This window comes from Columba livia, chromosome 2 (assembly GCF_036013475.1).
Source record: "Columba livia isolate bColLiv1 breed racing homer chromosome 2, bColLiv1.pat.W.v2, whole genome shotgun sequence".
In the NCBI taxonomy this organism is placed as follows: Eukaryota; Metazoa; Chordata; class Aves; order Columbiformes; family Columbidae; genus Columba; species Columba livia.
The window spans coordinates 61,402,071-61,419,120 of record NC_088603.1 but is presented as its reverse complement, the minus strand read 5'-3'; the positions used below and the strand labels follow the sequence as shown (position 1 = coordinate 61,419,120).

General features: G+C 38.1%; 1 protein-coding gene across 9 annotated transcripts in view; it reads left to right on the top strand.

Moving 5' to 3' along the window:
• Positions 1–11,992, top strand: part of RECK (reversion inducing cysteine rich protein with kazal motifs) — a 70,192-nt gene extending 58,200 nt beyond the window's left edge. For 5 of the 9 annotated variants that reach the window (XM_065052197.1, XM_065052198.1, XM_065052200.1 and 2 more), the window contains 4 exons: positions 731–941; positions 2,240–2,313; positions 5,637–5,792; positions 8,099–9,348. In XM_065052197.1, coding sequence (XP_064908269.1) covers positions 731–941; positions 2,240–2,313; positions 5,637–5,792; positions 8,099–8,314 — 657 coding nt within the window. In that variant the 3' untranslated portion in view covers positions 8,315–9,348. Of the gene's footprint in view, positions 1–730; positions 942–2,239; positions 2,314–4,930; positions 5,034–5,636; positions 5,793–8,098; positions 9,349–10,862; positions 11,082–11,747; positions 11,817–11,926 lie in introns of those variants that run through there. The other 4 variants (XR_010470223.1, XR_010470224.1, XM_065052199.1 and 1 more) reach the window with 4 other exon arrangements.
• Positions 11,993–17,050: the final 5,058 nt, after the last annotated feature.

Below are 17,050 nucleotides of genomic sequence, written 5' to 3'. Positions count from 1 at the left end.
ACGGATCTTATTATTTTGAAATAAATGTATACATTTATCTTCTCAAATAATGTGTTAGAAATAAATAAAGTCATAGAACCATCTAGGTTGGAGAAGAACATTAAGGTCAGGTCCAACTGTAAACCTAACACTGCCAATTGCACCACTAAACCATGTCCCTAAGTGCCACATCTGCACATCTTTTAAATACTTCCGGGGGTGGTGACTCAACATGCACACACGCACTAAATTTTAAGAACATAAAAATACACTGAGGTGAATTAATAAATAAATTATTAATAAGCCGTCAAAGTATTAATAAATGAACGGTAAATAATTTACTAATAAATACATTTGATTACTAAAGTAATATTTATGACATAATGAAATTACAGTAATCTTACATTTAAAAAATTTAATAAGTTAATTAATAAGTTAATTTGAATGACATGGTCATTTTATTTAAGCATTAGCAAAGAACTAAATTTGTTTCCCAAAACATGTCTTATTGCATGTTTCCCAGATTCCAACTGACATTTTTCTGTCACTTTCTTTAAGTATTTATTCTTTGTATTTATTACCTATTCTTAAACCAGCAAGTTATTTACTCTAGATTTCCTACTTTTTTGAATGTTTGACAATATTATCAGCAAATTCCCATTAACTTTGATTTTCTTAATATTAAAACTACTCTGACATTTTGTCTGCAGGAGGGATAAATTAATCTTCTAAACATTTCTGTGTGTTTCAGCCATTTTGCAAATCATTGGAACCTGTCTGTGGACATAACGGGGAAACCTACAGCAGTGTCTGTGCCGCCTATTCTGACCGCGTGGCTGTCGACTATTACGGCCCCTGCCAGGCTGTCGGTGTTCTCTCGGACTATGGCTTTCATACAGAGTGTGCCTTTGTTAAATGTCCCCAGCGTTCTGCTACAGGCTGCAAACCTGTTATTGCACCAGGTATGTTAATTCTTTGTTAGAGTTGACTACAGATAGGGGAGTCTTCAGGCCACGTGTATAAATAGGTATCTATTTGGAACAAAACTTATGCTTTAAAATATTGTATTTCATAATATCTTTGAAACATCTAAGAGAAGGGATGAAATAGAGATATTTCTTAGGGCTAGAATAAGCCAGTATCAGGACTCAGCCAAGCAATTCTGAAGCAGAAAGGCCTTGGCTTCAGGAGTCTTAAGTCAGTCTTTAGAAACTTGCAGCTATGCCCATAGGCCTGGTTTAGGAGAAAGGACTGAGGTCTGTGGTGGCTAGGGTAGAATGTCACTGGGAATCAGATGGTTAAGTTTTTGGAAGTGGCAGCACAGATACCACACTGGAATTTTAAACTATTGTCAAAGTAGGGTTCCCAGAAGAGCGAAGATTGTATTTAATTAGAAAATAGAGTAAGATACCATATGTATTTACAGTACTGTGAAAGAGGAAGACAGTAGGAATAGTTTTGCAGTTTTACTGTTCTGAACTGGTTTGTTATTGTTTTCACAAATACTTCATTTATGAAACAGTCAGTAACTAACCACAGGTAATACACAGAGTAAGGAAAGCTCAGTTTTTAAAAAGAAATGGTTTTACGCATTTTTCTCATTCACTGTTTTGAAAAGGGGTCTTTATGCTTTGGTATTACATTTAATATTGTAAAAGTCACTCAGTGAATATTAATTATATATAGTAATTTGGGGAGTGTATTAAATATACGATCATAGGTAAAAAGTTGAAATATTATCTTTTTGCATTTTGAGATAGTGAGGAAAAACAGTAGAAATATGGCATGCTTTTGTGTTAAACATGAATCCGTCAGACAAGTCCTTTTTCCCTCCATACTATATAAAGATTTTAAGCTCCAACATGGTATGGCTGCATAAATCGATGTTTGCAGTGTGCATAATTGCTTCTGTCATGTCCTAGCTATTTCAGCTCTTGAAATGGCATCATTTCTGTGGTTGTATATGCATGCATCTGTACAGAACTTGGCTTGCTGTACACAAAATGCCTGTAGTTTTTAGCTTACAATAATGTATCATCTTGAAACATATGAAAATCCATCTTGTTGCTTCATGTTGATAGTAGTAAATGTGTACTTAAAGGTGACTGCTTTGCATTCTGCCATCAAATTGAAAGATTTACTTTGCCTTGGTAGTTTTTCTATTTTCTTTCTCTGTTTACATTCAACTTTTGACTTCTGCTTACTTGAAAAAGTGAAAAGACTATATGCTTTTGTGTCTGAGACTTTTTTATTCACATAGGAGCCTGCTGCCCACTATGTGCTGGAATGCTGAGAATCCTGTATGACAAAGACAAACTGGATGCTTTTGCAAGGGTAAATAGTTTAATCATGCCTTATGTTAAATGGTACATGGAAAATCCAAGTTACTGTATACTCTCTCCTGAAAAGTTAATACATTATAAAACCAATTATTTTTCAGTAGATAGTGTGTGATTAGATTTTTTCCTTTATCCTGTTTATACTTTCCTCCATTTCTTAATAGCAGGTATAGAAATTGAAAGCAAAACAGAATTAAAGTAGGCACAATCACCTTCAGATTTGCAGTTTAACTGACTTGTAATAGTAAAAGACAAATTGTATGGGAACTGCCTCTATCTCATGCTAGTAATACAGTACATATTTGTTACTTTTGGTTAAGATTATTCTGCTAGCTCACTATTTCCTAATGTAGGTAACTTAATTCGGACATTGTCTGATGTTTAAATTGGGCTGGATAACACTCTTTGGGTTATCTAGATAGTTGTCATAGATTTCATTGCTCATCAGCTGAAATGTTGGGTGTTAATTCAACATCTCTGTAAGTTAGATACCAGCATTCCTCATTGCTGCTCTTTGAAAAACTTGGTGTAAGATGGATCTTCTGATGTTGATGGTCTATCACTGAACACAACTAACTAGGCCCAAACTCCCCATGTGGTGTATGAAAGGATTGCACTTCACTGACCCCTGCTTTTATGCTTCAGTATATGGAATAGAGCAGAATGCTTGATTTTTGGCATGACATCACAACAAAATACAGTAATACAGCGATCATGCCTAGTGAAACAAAACAGTTCTTGTTTGCATCTACACATAATTTTTATTTTTTAAAATATCAAATAGAAATATAATTTGATCTAGGTGTTCCTGCTCTGGCAGGGGGGATTGGACTAGATGGTCTCTCAAGGTCCCTTCCAATCTCTAACATTCTGTGATTCCCCTAAACAGTGTAAAACCACATTAACCTGTTTATATGTTTAGAAGTAGAGAGAATCAGCTATGATTGTAAAAACACAGAAAAAGTTAGCTTTAACAGGACCCCTGGAGGCATCTAGTCCAACTCCCTGCTCAAAGCAAGGTTGGTTCTGGTTAGATCAGCTTGGACAGCTGAGTTTTTAAAACTTCCAGGAGTAGAAATTCCACAAGCTGAATGCCACTGGACAATGACTTTTGCTGGCTCTGTTCTTGCTGTTGCAGCCCAGTGTGTGGTTGGTCTTCATCTCAAGGATGTGCTGCTGATTGATGTTCTACCAATTTTCTTCCAGAGATCTGTGTGTGTGTTTGCACGTTGACAAATTTTGCTGAGTAACGGTGTCATTAGGTCATGACTGCATCCTGGCATGTTGTGGCTGTGAAGAAGAATTTTTAGTTTTAGTTAGGAGAAGGCTTTCTAGTTAAAGAAATTTATTGGACTTACTCAAGTAGTTATTAAGTACTTGGTGATAATTCCTCTTACCTACTAAGCACCCTAAAACCTGTATTAGGGTATTTAGTAGTTGCTTGCTTTCTTCTTTTTTCCACCTCTCTTTTTTTTTCCATTTGTTATCACAGTCTTGCTGAGTTTTTCTTTTCTTGCTCACCTAAAGCCACAGTACACAATGTTCAAATTTTCAGAACTCATATATATAAATTTATATGTCTCTTTACATTTAAAATATGTGATCTCTCAAACATTCAAATCAGCATTCTCTTAGCACATACTAGAAGTTACAGAAGTTTGACAGAAGTTTTCTGCTTTGGAAACTTCAATCAGGGGTCATCCAATAAGCCCCCAGAGATGATCTCTAACTGCTCACAGCCACCTGGAGACTGTGCATTGTGTGACACCAACCTGAGCATAGAGAGTTAGAAGCTTTGTGCTTTTGTCACTCCAGTGTGAGTCAGAGGCCAGTTAATATATCTTGATAATACAACAGAAGATGCCCAACTGTGTATTTGAGTAGTTTTGATACTTCTGTCATCTACATTAAATTAATGTTAATACCATTGATCTCATCTGATTCCATCAATAAAACTATAGGATGTATGTGCAGCTGTTGCTTTTGACAGTGTATGTATATATATATATACACTGTACTGGAGATGGTTAGGTAGATGGAATCATTGCTGAAAGTGCTAGCATATGCTTTAACCAACCCAGAGGGCAAGGAGTAGTAAAGTATGCTTACTTTAGTTCAGACAGGTCATTCTGAAGAGAAAAAACCACTTTAAATACTGAAGAGTTCTGATTTTTTTTTTCCTCCTCCCACCACTCTGGCCTTTTTTGTAAAGATAGCAGGAAACAAAAGTCAGTGGCTACACAGACCAAGAAGTGGTAGACATCTGCTAAGATTCTAATCTAATCTACTAGATTTCTAATCTACTGGATTTTTAATCTAAACATCAAAATCCAAGTTTGACACTATCAGTCATCCTGAAAGTATCCATATGATTCTGTTTTAAAACTGTTTGAACAGGGTTTGCTAATCATTCAGCATGTCAGACTGCATTTTAGTGGGGCTATGACAAGGAAAGCCCATACAAGGTTTGGTAAAAGAAGTGTGTGACACACTGCAAATTTAATTCATGTAGTCTACTTCAATTTCCAAGATTTCCATTTGTTAAGGTCCTGTATCAGTGTTCTTAAAACCAACAAAGCTACAGTGGAATAACAAGGATGGATCTCTTGCAGCTAAAGCCAGAAAACGGAACACAACAGAATGACCAGAAGTCACAAGCAAAGTGTTTTGGTGTCTATACTGTTCAACCCAACCAGAACTGACCTAGAAAAAAAGGTGAAAAACCTTCAAGGCGTGACAATCATTAAATAGAGCATCAACAATCAGATTACTGTTTGCCAGATACAGACAGCAGAACAGAAATAAGAATTTTAAAATGAAAATATATTTACCTGGTACTTATGTAGTGATCTTGAAATGTCTCATGTTTGCATATATACAGACATATATTTGTCTTCACAAAGCCATAGCTCTTCATTTCCGGTGGCTCTTGGAAGACATACTGTGATGCTAATGGAGTGCCAGCTGGTAGGGCTGCTCTACCGCTTGTTTTCCAGCACGAGAGTACAAGCCACTGTAGCAGATAACCATTTACATGATTTTGTGGTACATGATACGTACACACACTTAACCATGAAGGTGGGAAACACCACGTATCAGAACTATGGTTAATTTAAGAAGTAACGCATTCTTCACCTTCTTCCTTTCACTTTTTAGTGGTTGTGGTGGGTTTGGGATTTTTTTGCTAGAGTTTAAAACCGAGTAGTTTAATGGCTGAAACAAATTTTCTGGTGTAATATAACGTTATTAAAACTAAAGAGGAAAACTGTAATTTCGCATAACATCACATCACCAACGAAGTTCTTTGTTTTCTTCCAGGTAACAAATAAAAAGCCTATAACAGTGCTTGACATACTTGAAAAAATCCGCCTGCATGTCTCAGTGCCACAGTGTGATGTGTTTGGATACTTAAGCATAGAATCTGAAATTGTGATTCTCATAATTCCTGTGGATCAGAACCCCAAACCGTTGCAGGTAGACTATGTTATTATGTTGTTTACCCAGCATGAAAGCATGGATTTACTTCATTTTTATATGAATACACTTTACTATCTTCAATATAGCAGTTTTTAAATTGTGCATTTTTCAGTGTACTGAATACATGGCAATTTCTCTAGTGACTCAAATCTGAATAGCTAGTATTATGGATGTTAAAATCTGTCTTGAAAATCCTGCTTTTCTGATAAGAGGCTTTTGAGTATGGGTAGTAAGAGGGGTAAGGTAAAGGAAGGCCAAGGATAGAGTAATATGATTTCTGTGTTAAAATTAATCGATGCAGAACCCTCAACTTCCTGTGGCTAAAGTAGCAGAAAATATATACTGATGAAAATAAATTTCTGAATGACCTCTTAAATTAATATTAATCATATATTAAATGTATACCTGCATATGAAATGGTACTCCTTTGTCTCCAGTGTAATGGTTAAAAGTAGATTGAAGTATATGTGATATTAGGCTGAAGCACATCATACATATTGATATCATATTAATATATTGTGCATGTATTGGTGCTAAGCAGTAGTTCATACCGAAGAACATCTGTTTATACTGTTCTGAGACCATCTTGGTTTTGATATTCCTTTCCACCTTATGGTGAAAAGTTCTGGGAGATCCCAAAATGCTATTATGACCTTAAAGAGGAAATAACATTCCAATAAGCTGCCCAACTTGCTGTGCTGTAACTAGTTCATACTAGCAAACAGGAAACTAACGCTCACGGTACTAAACTCTAAACTCAACAAATACAGCTCCAGGTTCTTACAGTATTTTCTTAGGAGCAGTTCAGAACAACAGAAACAAGGCCCTGTCTATGTATTGCATTATTATTGTCTTGGAGCTGTTGTTTCATTTTCACTTTCTACTCGTTGACCTGTGCAAGACCAGTGAGGCTTTTTCCTATTAAAAGAAACATAATTTGTTGACGTTTTATAGTTGTTTCTAATACTCTTGCCTGGCCCTGCTGACAGCACTTTATAATTAAGTCCCCTGCGAGATTAGGTGCTGTGACTGGTTCATTCCGTTACCCAACATGTTGATGTGTGCTAATGTACAATGAAGGATTTACCTTTGAAAAGGAAGGGGAGAGAAAACCTGCCTACAATCTCTCTCGTATCTTTTACAATACAAACAGAATTCAGGAAGGTTCATTTCCTTGTTGTTTATTTTATGTTGATGGCTGCTATCCATTTCCATTTTATTTCTACAGTCTAGTCTTGAATGCTCAGTATTGCTTCTGGGATAGACTACAGTAGTAGTGTAATGTGAGGGGACAGAATCACTGCCATAAAATTTGCAAGCTGCAGTATCTAGTAGGGGACTTGTTTCTCAGGCAGCTATATTGAATGTATTTTGCTTGCCTGTGCTGCTAGAGCAACCCTGTTATGTGCAACAGAGCTTCACCTTACGTCTCCTTCTTTAGCAGAAATAGCCCAAAATGTTACCAGCATTTAGGAAACAAGGTCTTGAGCCTTGCCAATGTGGTCGGCTCTCATTCTATCTGCAGCAGGTGCTGTCAGACTCCTGGGGCGAGGAAGATTCTCTGAAATCAGAGAGGCCACCTGAAACCAGGGAGAGGCTGCTCATCTCACTGGTGACAACCGTTGCTGAGCTAGAAGTTTCTCAATTTTCAAAGCTTTGGGCATCCAGATATTACATTTGTCAAGTTAAAATTTCACTAGAGGCAGCTTCCAGAACTGTTAAAGAGACCTAGTGCTAAACTGATTCATGGGTTGCAGTAGAAGGTGGAAAAAATGGATTTGCTAACATGAATTCTTAATTATCATCACATCAGTAGAGAAATGGAAACCTGTGTTTTCTCAGGTTTTCCTGTTACTTCCATTCTTCCCTTCCCATAAAAGAAATCACTTTTCCCTGATTTGGAAGAAAAAGCACAATAAGTAGAATACCCTGATTTTTCCAGTCTTGCAGACTTCAAGGTCAATCAGAAAGTAAGTCCTCGGTTTTGGAGTTACTTCCTTTAATTATAATTTACTGTGAGCTTTTGGGTATCAACATGGAAACATCACTCATGATAAATTATACATAGCTTCCTTCCTTCCCATTTGCTACTACTCAGGGATTCCACAGTAATTTTGATGGTACCAAAATCTAGGATGAGAGTTCCAACATGTTTTCTAAGAAATACTCCCCAAAATAATCTTATTTGCTGAGAGCAATAACTCGAATTTTCTTTCCTGAATTTTGCTATCTAACAATATTTTTGCATTGTCATTTTACATGGCAGGAAGAGAAATAATAACTTTTTTTTTTTTTTTTCTTAGATTGAAGCCTGCAATAAGGAAGCAGAAAAGATAGAGTCACTGATAAATTCAGACAGTCCAACATTAGCATCACATGTACCACTGTCAGCTCTGATTGCATCTCAAGTACAAGTTTCATTTAGCATTTCATCTCCTTCTGTTAAACTGATGCCTGTTCAGCACTCCCTGATCATAAGCCTTTTGTTCACTTTGTCAGGATTAATATATTATATATAACTGCTTAAAAAATATGCATGAGAATTGTGGTGTTTTGTATTGTGAAGGACATTCAGAGTTGTATATCACTGAACCAGAAAAATTTGATTTCATGAACTACTATTTTTTTCAGTGAAGGAAGTATTTTGAATAATGTGAAAAGATTATTCTTTTATTCATTACTAGTCAGATGACTGTTTCAGCACAATTACATTATTTTCCATTGACCTTAGAAACATAAAAATAGTCTGGAAGGTTCTGACATGATTTTTTTTTATTTTTGCAATAAGGGATTTTATAGGGTTTTTTTCAGCAATAAAATAGTATTTTGAGTTTATTGAAGAATGTTAATTTTATATTATGCAGGTGCATATCAGTGACAATGAAAAGTAGGCACCTATTTTAAGCCTCATTTTTGGAAGAAATAACTTGCTGCTACTGAATTACTTTACCAACAATTTAAGAGTTTATTCTCATGTAAATATGCTTTCATGTTTTGTTATGAAGAAAACTAACTATGCCTGGGCCTATTTCAGTGGATATCTTTACTTGGACTAGTGAAGATTTGCAGGACATTGGGCTCAACGCTTGTAAAATGACAATCAAGTTCTGTAATAGTACCTGACTTCAATGAAGAAATATGTTCTTTTTATAGCTTTGTATATTTCAGAATCTCATATTGGATGCAAAATTATAAAGATTCTCAGTATCTGTATTTAAGTGCCATTTAAAATATTGCAGTATTTGCATGTTATCTAATGAAATTTATACTTTAAATGTTTATACAAACAGTATGTTCTATTACCTATTGTATTTCATGCACCTGACATTAGTTTACATGAAGTATTTTCTATCAGTATTACAATAGCCAGCTTTTGAAGTATATACAGAAAAACTTATTGTTGCCAAAATACTAAACTTTAAAAGAAAGCACTGAAAAGTTTTGAACATGTATGTCATTTTAGCATGTGTGTAGCAATTCTTCTCTCTTAAATGCAAAAGTATAAAATCTTTTTATTTTAATAAAACACTTTGTCACGTGACTTTAAACATAACGTATGTATGGCAAGGAACCTTTCTGTCCTGGTTTTGATAAAAACAAGACCAGTTCTCTTTTAGTGAACTTAACTTTCAGCTAAATTTTTCTGAGTACCTTCTAAGTAACTTCACTTTTCTGAATTTAGCTGCGTGTTTCTCAGACACTGTGCTCTGAAACTGATAAGGATGACCAATGGAATGCAGGACCAGGCTCATGTTTAGATTTATTGTTATAACAACTGAGAATTCCGATAACGTCCCATAATTGAGAGGGGCATATTTGCAAGGAGGGGAAGACAGAACAGGTGACTAAAACTGTCCAACCGAGTATTCCATCTCATATGCATCATACATCCTATTAAAGAAGATCACAAGGGCGATCTCTCTTCAGCCATGGCCGGCATCTGAAGAGGAACATGCCTGATGTCCCTGCAATCCAAGGCCTGGGACCGTGCATCCCTGAATCCAGTTCGTTTGCTGCCCAGGACTTCACAGAATCACATCCCAATAAAGCTGCCCTTCTGCAACTGAACTGTCATTCAATGCAACAGCAAGTGCCAGCGGCTTTTTTTGGCTACAAAATAAAATTTTAAAAACTAATAATATTTTCATTGGGAAATCACATTTTATGGCTTTCAGGTGCTATAATTTATATTCTAGACATATCTCCTTTTAAAAAGGAAAAAATTAATAATAAATACTAATTAATAATTAATACCCATAAAATTTGGTATTAGCAGGACTTTGCTGACTGAGGATGTAGCCGCCTCGGATGTGCAGGTTGATATATCCCAAAGGAGCCGATAAATTTCTGAATTGCCCCCTAAAGCAAACATACTCATCCTATTTCTGATTAATAAATTAAAAATAATTTTTAAAAATATAGTCTCTTTGTTGAATTACCCACTTAAAATTTTTTTGAATTAAAGTTTGTAAATACAGACTAAATATATTTCATATCTTATACATTATTTATATTATATTATATTATATTAATATGTAATATAGCAATAAATAAATATATGAGAAATACAGAATAACGTAGAAAATAAATACAAAATAAATATAAATGCATCCTAAAGAAGTTGTTACTGCAAATCCTTTTTTAACGCAGAACTACATATTTTCAAGATAAAATCTGAAATTCTACATATATAAACTGATTTGACAACACCTGATAATCAGAGCGATGTTTGAAGCCCAAGGCCATAAAAAACGTTTAAATTTTTTGTCTTCTTCCCCTCCATTCTTGGAAAATAAATTAGAATTTTCACTGAAGGGTTTAATAAAAATAAATATAATATTTTAAAAAATTACTTACTGTGTGATAATCATACCAGCGAGTGCTGGGCAGGTAAGCGTTCACCACTGCAGCACTACAGCACCCTGGAATCAAACATTTTTGGTTTAAATCTATTAAAGCCAAAAAGTAACATTTAACTCAAGTCACTTCTAATATTTTAATCGATTTCCAATATTGTCTAAATTTTACCCAATTTTTTTTCTGTTTTTGATATTCCACCTGTTCCAGGACAGGGCTGATGAACAGTGCTGGTCCCCACAGAAACTGTTGATAGATTTCACGTGTCAGTTTATTGTCCACAAACCTGTAAAGCAAGAAAAAGTGATGGAACCCTCAGTGTCAGCATTTTCCAACATATTTCCTCCTTGAAGCCTTTTTTCTCAGAAAAACTACCATTACCTCAACTGTAAGTGTGCTCCCAGTAATAATACTTAATATTTATTTATAATTATTAATATATAATTATGTAGACATAATAATATCAAAATTAATATAAAATATATAATATATTTTATATAATTATATATAACATATATAATTGTGCGTAAGATATGTAAAATACTATATAATTTTATCATATAATTATTATATGCACAGTGTATAATATAGAATATGTCATAATGTCTTCTTTTCTATCATAATATAATTATGTAATAATTATAATATAATAATAGGTGATAATTATAAATATTACATATTAGAATATAAATAATATAAAATATATAAAACTATAAGTAAATATGTAATAAATATTCTGTATTATAAATATATATACTTGTATATTCTCTCTATATTATATATTGTTGTATACATTTTATATAGTATAAAATTTTATTATTATACAGGTTATTTCAAAAAGATGGACCCAATGTGAAATCGCACAGCTTTAAAAGTGGGTTCATCTCTTTTGAAACGTGCTGTAATAGAATAATAATTATAATAGTAATCTATTTCTTCCTTATACATAATTAAGAAAAGTAAATCCCATTTTATTTACAAGTATATCAGTTAATGCTTGTCAAGATCCTAATTTGAAAATGTGTATTGAGATCCTGATGTGGAAATCGTTAGGGAAATACCATTTATTAATTTTAATTTCTGCTGTTTCTTTAGGCTTCCTGGTGTATATCTACATATATATTAAATTTTTACTTAGGATATTTAGAGCACAAAACTTACCAAGTAAGATTGAATTTTTTTATTATTATTATTTTTATTAGCAATAGCAAAATTAAGTAGTGGCCCGGTTACTTTCTGATTCAAACCTTTTTTTCTTCCTTTTTTTTTGACAGGTACCTTGTCAGCATCATGTCTTAAATTAGGGAAAATTAGGTTGGGATTCCACACTGACAATTCAGTATTTTTTAGGGGAACATAAGAATTTGTAAATATTAGACTTCAAAGTTCAGGCATTAAACAGGCTTCGGCACATATTGCCCCTTCTGAACAGATACAAATAAAGTCTTATGACTCGAAAAATATGCTTAAAACAAACAAAAAAACCAACTAACCCACAAAACACCTGTATCAGTAGTATCACTTCGGATGATGAGAATGAGCTTTAAAATTTATATATTAAGTTTATTTGTAGTGAAGGAAAAAATGCTGGCCTCTGTTTTGAACCCTGAGGTGATCCTGCCACCTGTGGTGCCGTCATTTTGAGCCCTGAGGTGATTCTGGTGCTGCCATTTTGAGCACTGAGCTTAGGGGCCCAAGACTGACCCCAGGATTCGTGGTTTGGCCTCCCCAGTGCCCAGCACACGGGACGGTCACTGCCTTTGTCCTGCTGGCCACACTGGTGGTGACACAAGCCAGGATGCTGGTGGCCTTTTTGGCCACCTGGGCACAGACTGGTTCATGTTCAGCTGCTGTCACCAACACCCCCAGGTCCAGATCCCTCTGTAGATCCTTCCCACACTGCAGCAGATCAACACTCCCACGCAGCATGGCATCATCCACAACTTCTTGGGGGTTCACTCAATCCCTGGCCAAATCCCAGGTGGCCAAAAAGGCCACCAGCATCCTGGCTTGTGTCACCTTTCAAAGAGTCCCCATCATTCCGTTTTAAATGATCTATAGCTGCTACATTGCATAGGTCTAATTTTGCTTGAGTCTTTCATAGTTTTTATCTGATCTTGGGGCAACACGTACACATACTCCTTTAACTTTTCAAGAAAATGCTGCAGACCCTCATCCGAGTAATCAGATAACGTGGACTTGAACGGTCCTGGAGAATCATTGGTAACAGAGGGGTTTGGAACAGTGCACATTCTCGCCAATACTTTCTAACATCATAATTATTTGTATAACCTGAGTCCCCAGGAGCACCCCCTTTCCCGTCGCGATCATCATGACTGCATTGCCGACTGTCGGATTCACTCGCTATTAGATGATCTAATCTGTCACACAGTTCTGTTGTCCAGTTCTTATCCAGTGACTCCTTCTGCTCTCTCGTGGAAGTTGGAGGGTTAAAAGGCTGTAAAGGCAGGTACAAATTGGTAAAAGGACTGATAGTACACTTGTTTACGACCTTGGCATTCTCAGCTTTCACAGGTTCTTTGAGCAAGTTGTCTGACTCCAGTCCTCCGGACTTGCTGTTCTCACCAGGCAACGGTACAGGAGGCCACCCACTTGGCATTTTTCCTCCCCCCCGCCCCAGACTGCTGAACTGTCGGGGGTGCCGAAAGCACAGCAGGGGATGGAATAGGGAGGGTATCAAAGACACGAACTGGGTAAACTTCACAGCGACTTTCAGGATACTTATCAGGCTGCAACGCTGCAAAAATTCCGGCAGCAGCAGACCGTTCAGCCTTAAGATCTTTTAAGGTAGTGATTATAAGCTTCCATGTAGTTACTAATGATTTAGCTTCTTTATCTCCATTCTTCACTTTATCCCATAATTTCTGCCCTGTGTCATCCCAAAGTTCAAGTTTAAGTTTTGAGTCACTAATGCTCATAACAGTCTTTTCAGGTTTCAGTTGCTTCACTATAGTAATTATCTGTTTCCAGGTGGTTACAAGGCCGAGAATATGTTTTTCACTGTGACTGATTGCCTTCCATAACACAGTTCCCACTTTATCCCAAGTCTCTATTTGAAAAACTCCTAACAGGTCAGCAGGAAACCTATTGCCTCTACACCAAATTAATAGTCTTTTGAGGTTACTCTCCTCATACTTCACCCCTCTCTTAGAGAGAATATGCGAGAGGAGCCGCAGTATTTCTTCTTCTTCTTTAAAAATATTCTGCCCCATCTCCTCTCGCCCCCAGCTGCTCACCTCTTTGGGTGTCCATTGCAATTATATTGGATCCTTTATCCCTCCTCTGTCGCTTCTGTAGCGATCAATCAGGAGTCACGCAGCCCGCAGACTACGTCCCGGTCACGGTCCAGCCGAGCCGTTCCAGCTGGGGCTCTCTCCCTGCAGCAGTTGTCCCCCTTCCGTAAATTCTCCTTATGGATCACGTCGGAATCACCACTTGTGAGGGCGAAAAATCATGGACTCCACACAATCCAATATGAATTCAAGCGAAGCCATTTATTACAGAAACAAGCCTCCTTATATATGCAGTTATTTCCTGATCACGCGTCCACACTCCAAGCATGCATTAGCTGATTGGATATTGTCCATGTTCATGAGCTGTCCATGCGCCTGAGTCTCACTGCTGTTTTTCAGCCTTTGGGCTGGCCTTGAGATTCCTTTGGCTAGTTCAGAAATAAATCTCCACCTAATAGAAACCCACCCACACAACAACCTCAAGAAAATCCCTCAAATATCCCACAGTTGCTGACAGAATTCACATCTCTTAAGGTTAGCATTAACCCACAGGATTCATTCTTTAAGTGGTAATGACTACAGATAGATGGAGGAGAGAATCATTGTCAATGTCTTCCTAGGTTCGGGGTGGAGAAGAACCTGCCTAGCTCTGAATGGCCACATATAATACCCAGGGAAAAGGGTTTCTCATTTCTGGCATTGTCTGGTCATGCTCCATCGGGCTGTGGCAGGCCCTGTAGTACTCTGTCAAGCCCTGTTGGGTTCTGTCAATCTTTGTCGAGCTCTGTTGGGCTGTTCAGAATTTTTTTGGCTCTTTCAGGACCTGGCTGGCTCTGTCAGACCCTGTCAGGCTCTGTCAGGCTCTTTCAAGCCCTGTCAGGCTTTGTTGGGCTTTGTCAGGCTCTGTTGGGCATTTCTGAGGTCTATCGGTCTCTGTCAAGCCATGTCAGGATTTGTAGGGCTCTGCTGGGTTTTGTTGGGCTCTGTTGGGTATTATTGAGCTCTGTCAGGCTCTATTGGACGCTGTTGGGCTCTTTCAAGCTTTGTTGGGACCTGTCGGGCTCTGTCAGGTTCTTTCAGGATCTGTAAGGTTCTGTCAATCTGTGTCAGGTCCTGTCGTGCTCTGTAATGTTTTGTTGAGCACTTTCAGGCCCTGTCGTGCTTTGTTGGCCTCTCTAATGCCCTGCCAGACTCTATCGTTCACTATCATGCACTATTGGGATTTGTCGGGCCCTGTCGAGTTCTGTCAGGCTCTGTCAGGCCCTGTTGGGCTCTGACGGGCCCTGTAAGACTGTGTCAGGCTCTGTCAGGCTTTCTCAGGTTCTGTTGGGCTCTGTCAAGCTTTGTCAAGGCCTGTTGGGTTCTGTCGGGCTCTGTCATGCCCTGGTGGGCTCTCTCAGTTTTTAGTAGGCTCTGTTAGGCCCTGTCATGCTCTGTTAAGCCTTATCAGGCTCATTCAGGGCCTGTCTTGCTCTTTCAGGCTCTGTCATGCTTTATCTGGCTCTTTTGGGCCTAGTCAAGCTTGGTCGGGCACTGTCGGGCTTAGTTGGGCTCTGTCAATTCCTGTCAGGTTCTGTTGGGCTCTTCAAGCTCTGTTGGGCTCTGTCAGGCTGTATGGAGATCTGTAAGGCTCTGTCAGGCTCTGTAATGCTTTGTTGAGCTCTTTCAGGCTCTTTAGCACTTTGTAAGCCTCTGTCAGGGCCTGCTGGGCTCTATCATTCACTATCAGGTGCTTTCAGATTTTTTCAAACCCTTTTGAGGTCTGTTGGGCTCTAGCAGGCCCTGGTGGGCTCTGTCAAGCTTTGTTGAGCTCTTTTGGTCTTGGTCAGGATTTCTCGGGCCCCGTCAGGACCTGTTTGGCTCTATTGGGCTCTATTGGCTCATGTTGGGCTCTTTTGGGGTTTGTCGGGCTCTTTGTTGCACAGGTATTGAAAGAGCCCTATAGAGACCAACAGAGCCTGACAAACCCAACAGAGCCTGACAGATTGCGACAGAGATTGACAGAGCCTGAAAGGGGCTTACAGAGACCAACAGGGTCCCACAGGTCCTGACAGAAGCTGTCAAAGACCAACACAGACCAACAAAGCATGACAGGGATCAAAAAAGGCCAAAAAAGACCAACACTGCCTAACAATGCTTGACAGGGCCTGACAGAGCCCAACAAAACCCAACAGAGCCCAAGCAGGCATCACAGAGTCAGACAGAAGCCAAAAAAGCCTGATAGAGCCCATTAGACTGTAAATATGCCCTAAAGAGCCCAACATAGATAGACAGAGCCCGTCACAGCCTAGAAGACCTGGACAGAGCTTCAAAAAGCTCGACAGAGATGGACAGGGCATGACACAGATTGTCTTTGCCCACGTGCCCCAAAAAAGCCCAACAAAGCCTGATTAAGCCTAACAGATCATGACAGAGCCCGACAAAGCCTGAGACAGCCCAAGAGATCCTCACATGTCTCATGCTGGCTTGACATCTTCAGTCCTGTGAGTGTGCTTTTAAGTATTACAATGAGCAAAGTTCATCTAAAGGACACCATCTTACAATGTCGAGATATACATTAAAAAACTCATCCATCAGGCTTCAAGATGTCTAAGATCAAAAGAGCAGACTGACCTGAAACTGGTCAATTGCTGACAGAATTCACATACTTTTAAGTTAGCATTCACCCACAGGATTCATTCTTCAAGTGGTAATGACTACAGATGGATGGGGGAAAGAATCATTGTCAGTGTCTTACTAGGTTCAGGGTGGAGAAGAACCTGCCTGGCTCTGGATGGCCACATATGCCCAGGGAACAGGGTTTCTCATTTCTGGCACTGTCTGGTCCACTTTGAACACTCTACAGGTGGAGGGAGCTGAGCACCTGAGTGCTGGCTTCCTTAATGCTGTTCCCGTCTGTAGGAATATTTCAGGACTTACTGAAATAGAAGTGAGGCAATGGGGGAGGGAGCAATGCAGGTGACAAGGCTGTACTAGAGGGATTAAATACCCATGTGTGCGAAAATAAGAGTCTTCCTTTTGTGAAACGTGTGCCCGTCTTACAGGTGTGGAGGGTATTTTCCTGATATCGAAAGAGGTACCCTGGTGAAACAAAAGTATGAACTTAACAGCAGATCGTTGTTTCTATTCACAGTTACTGCATAG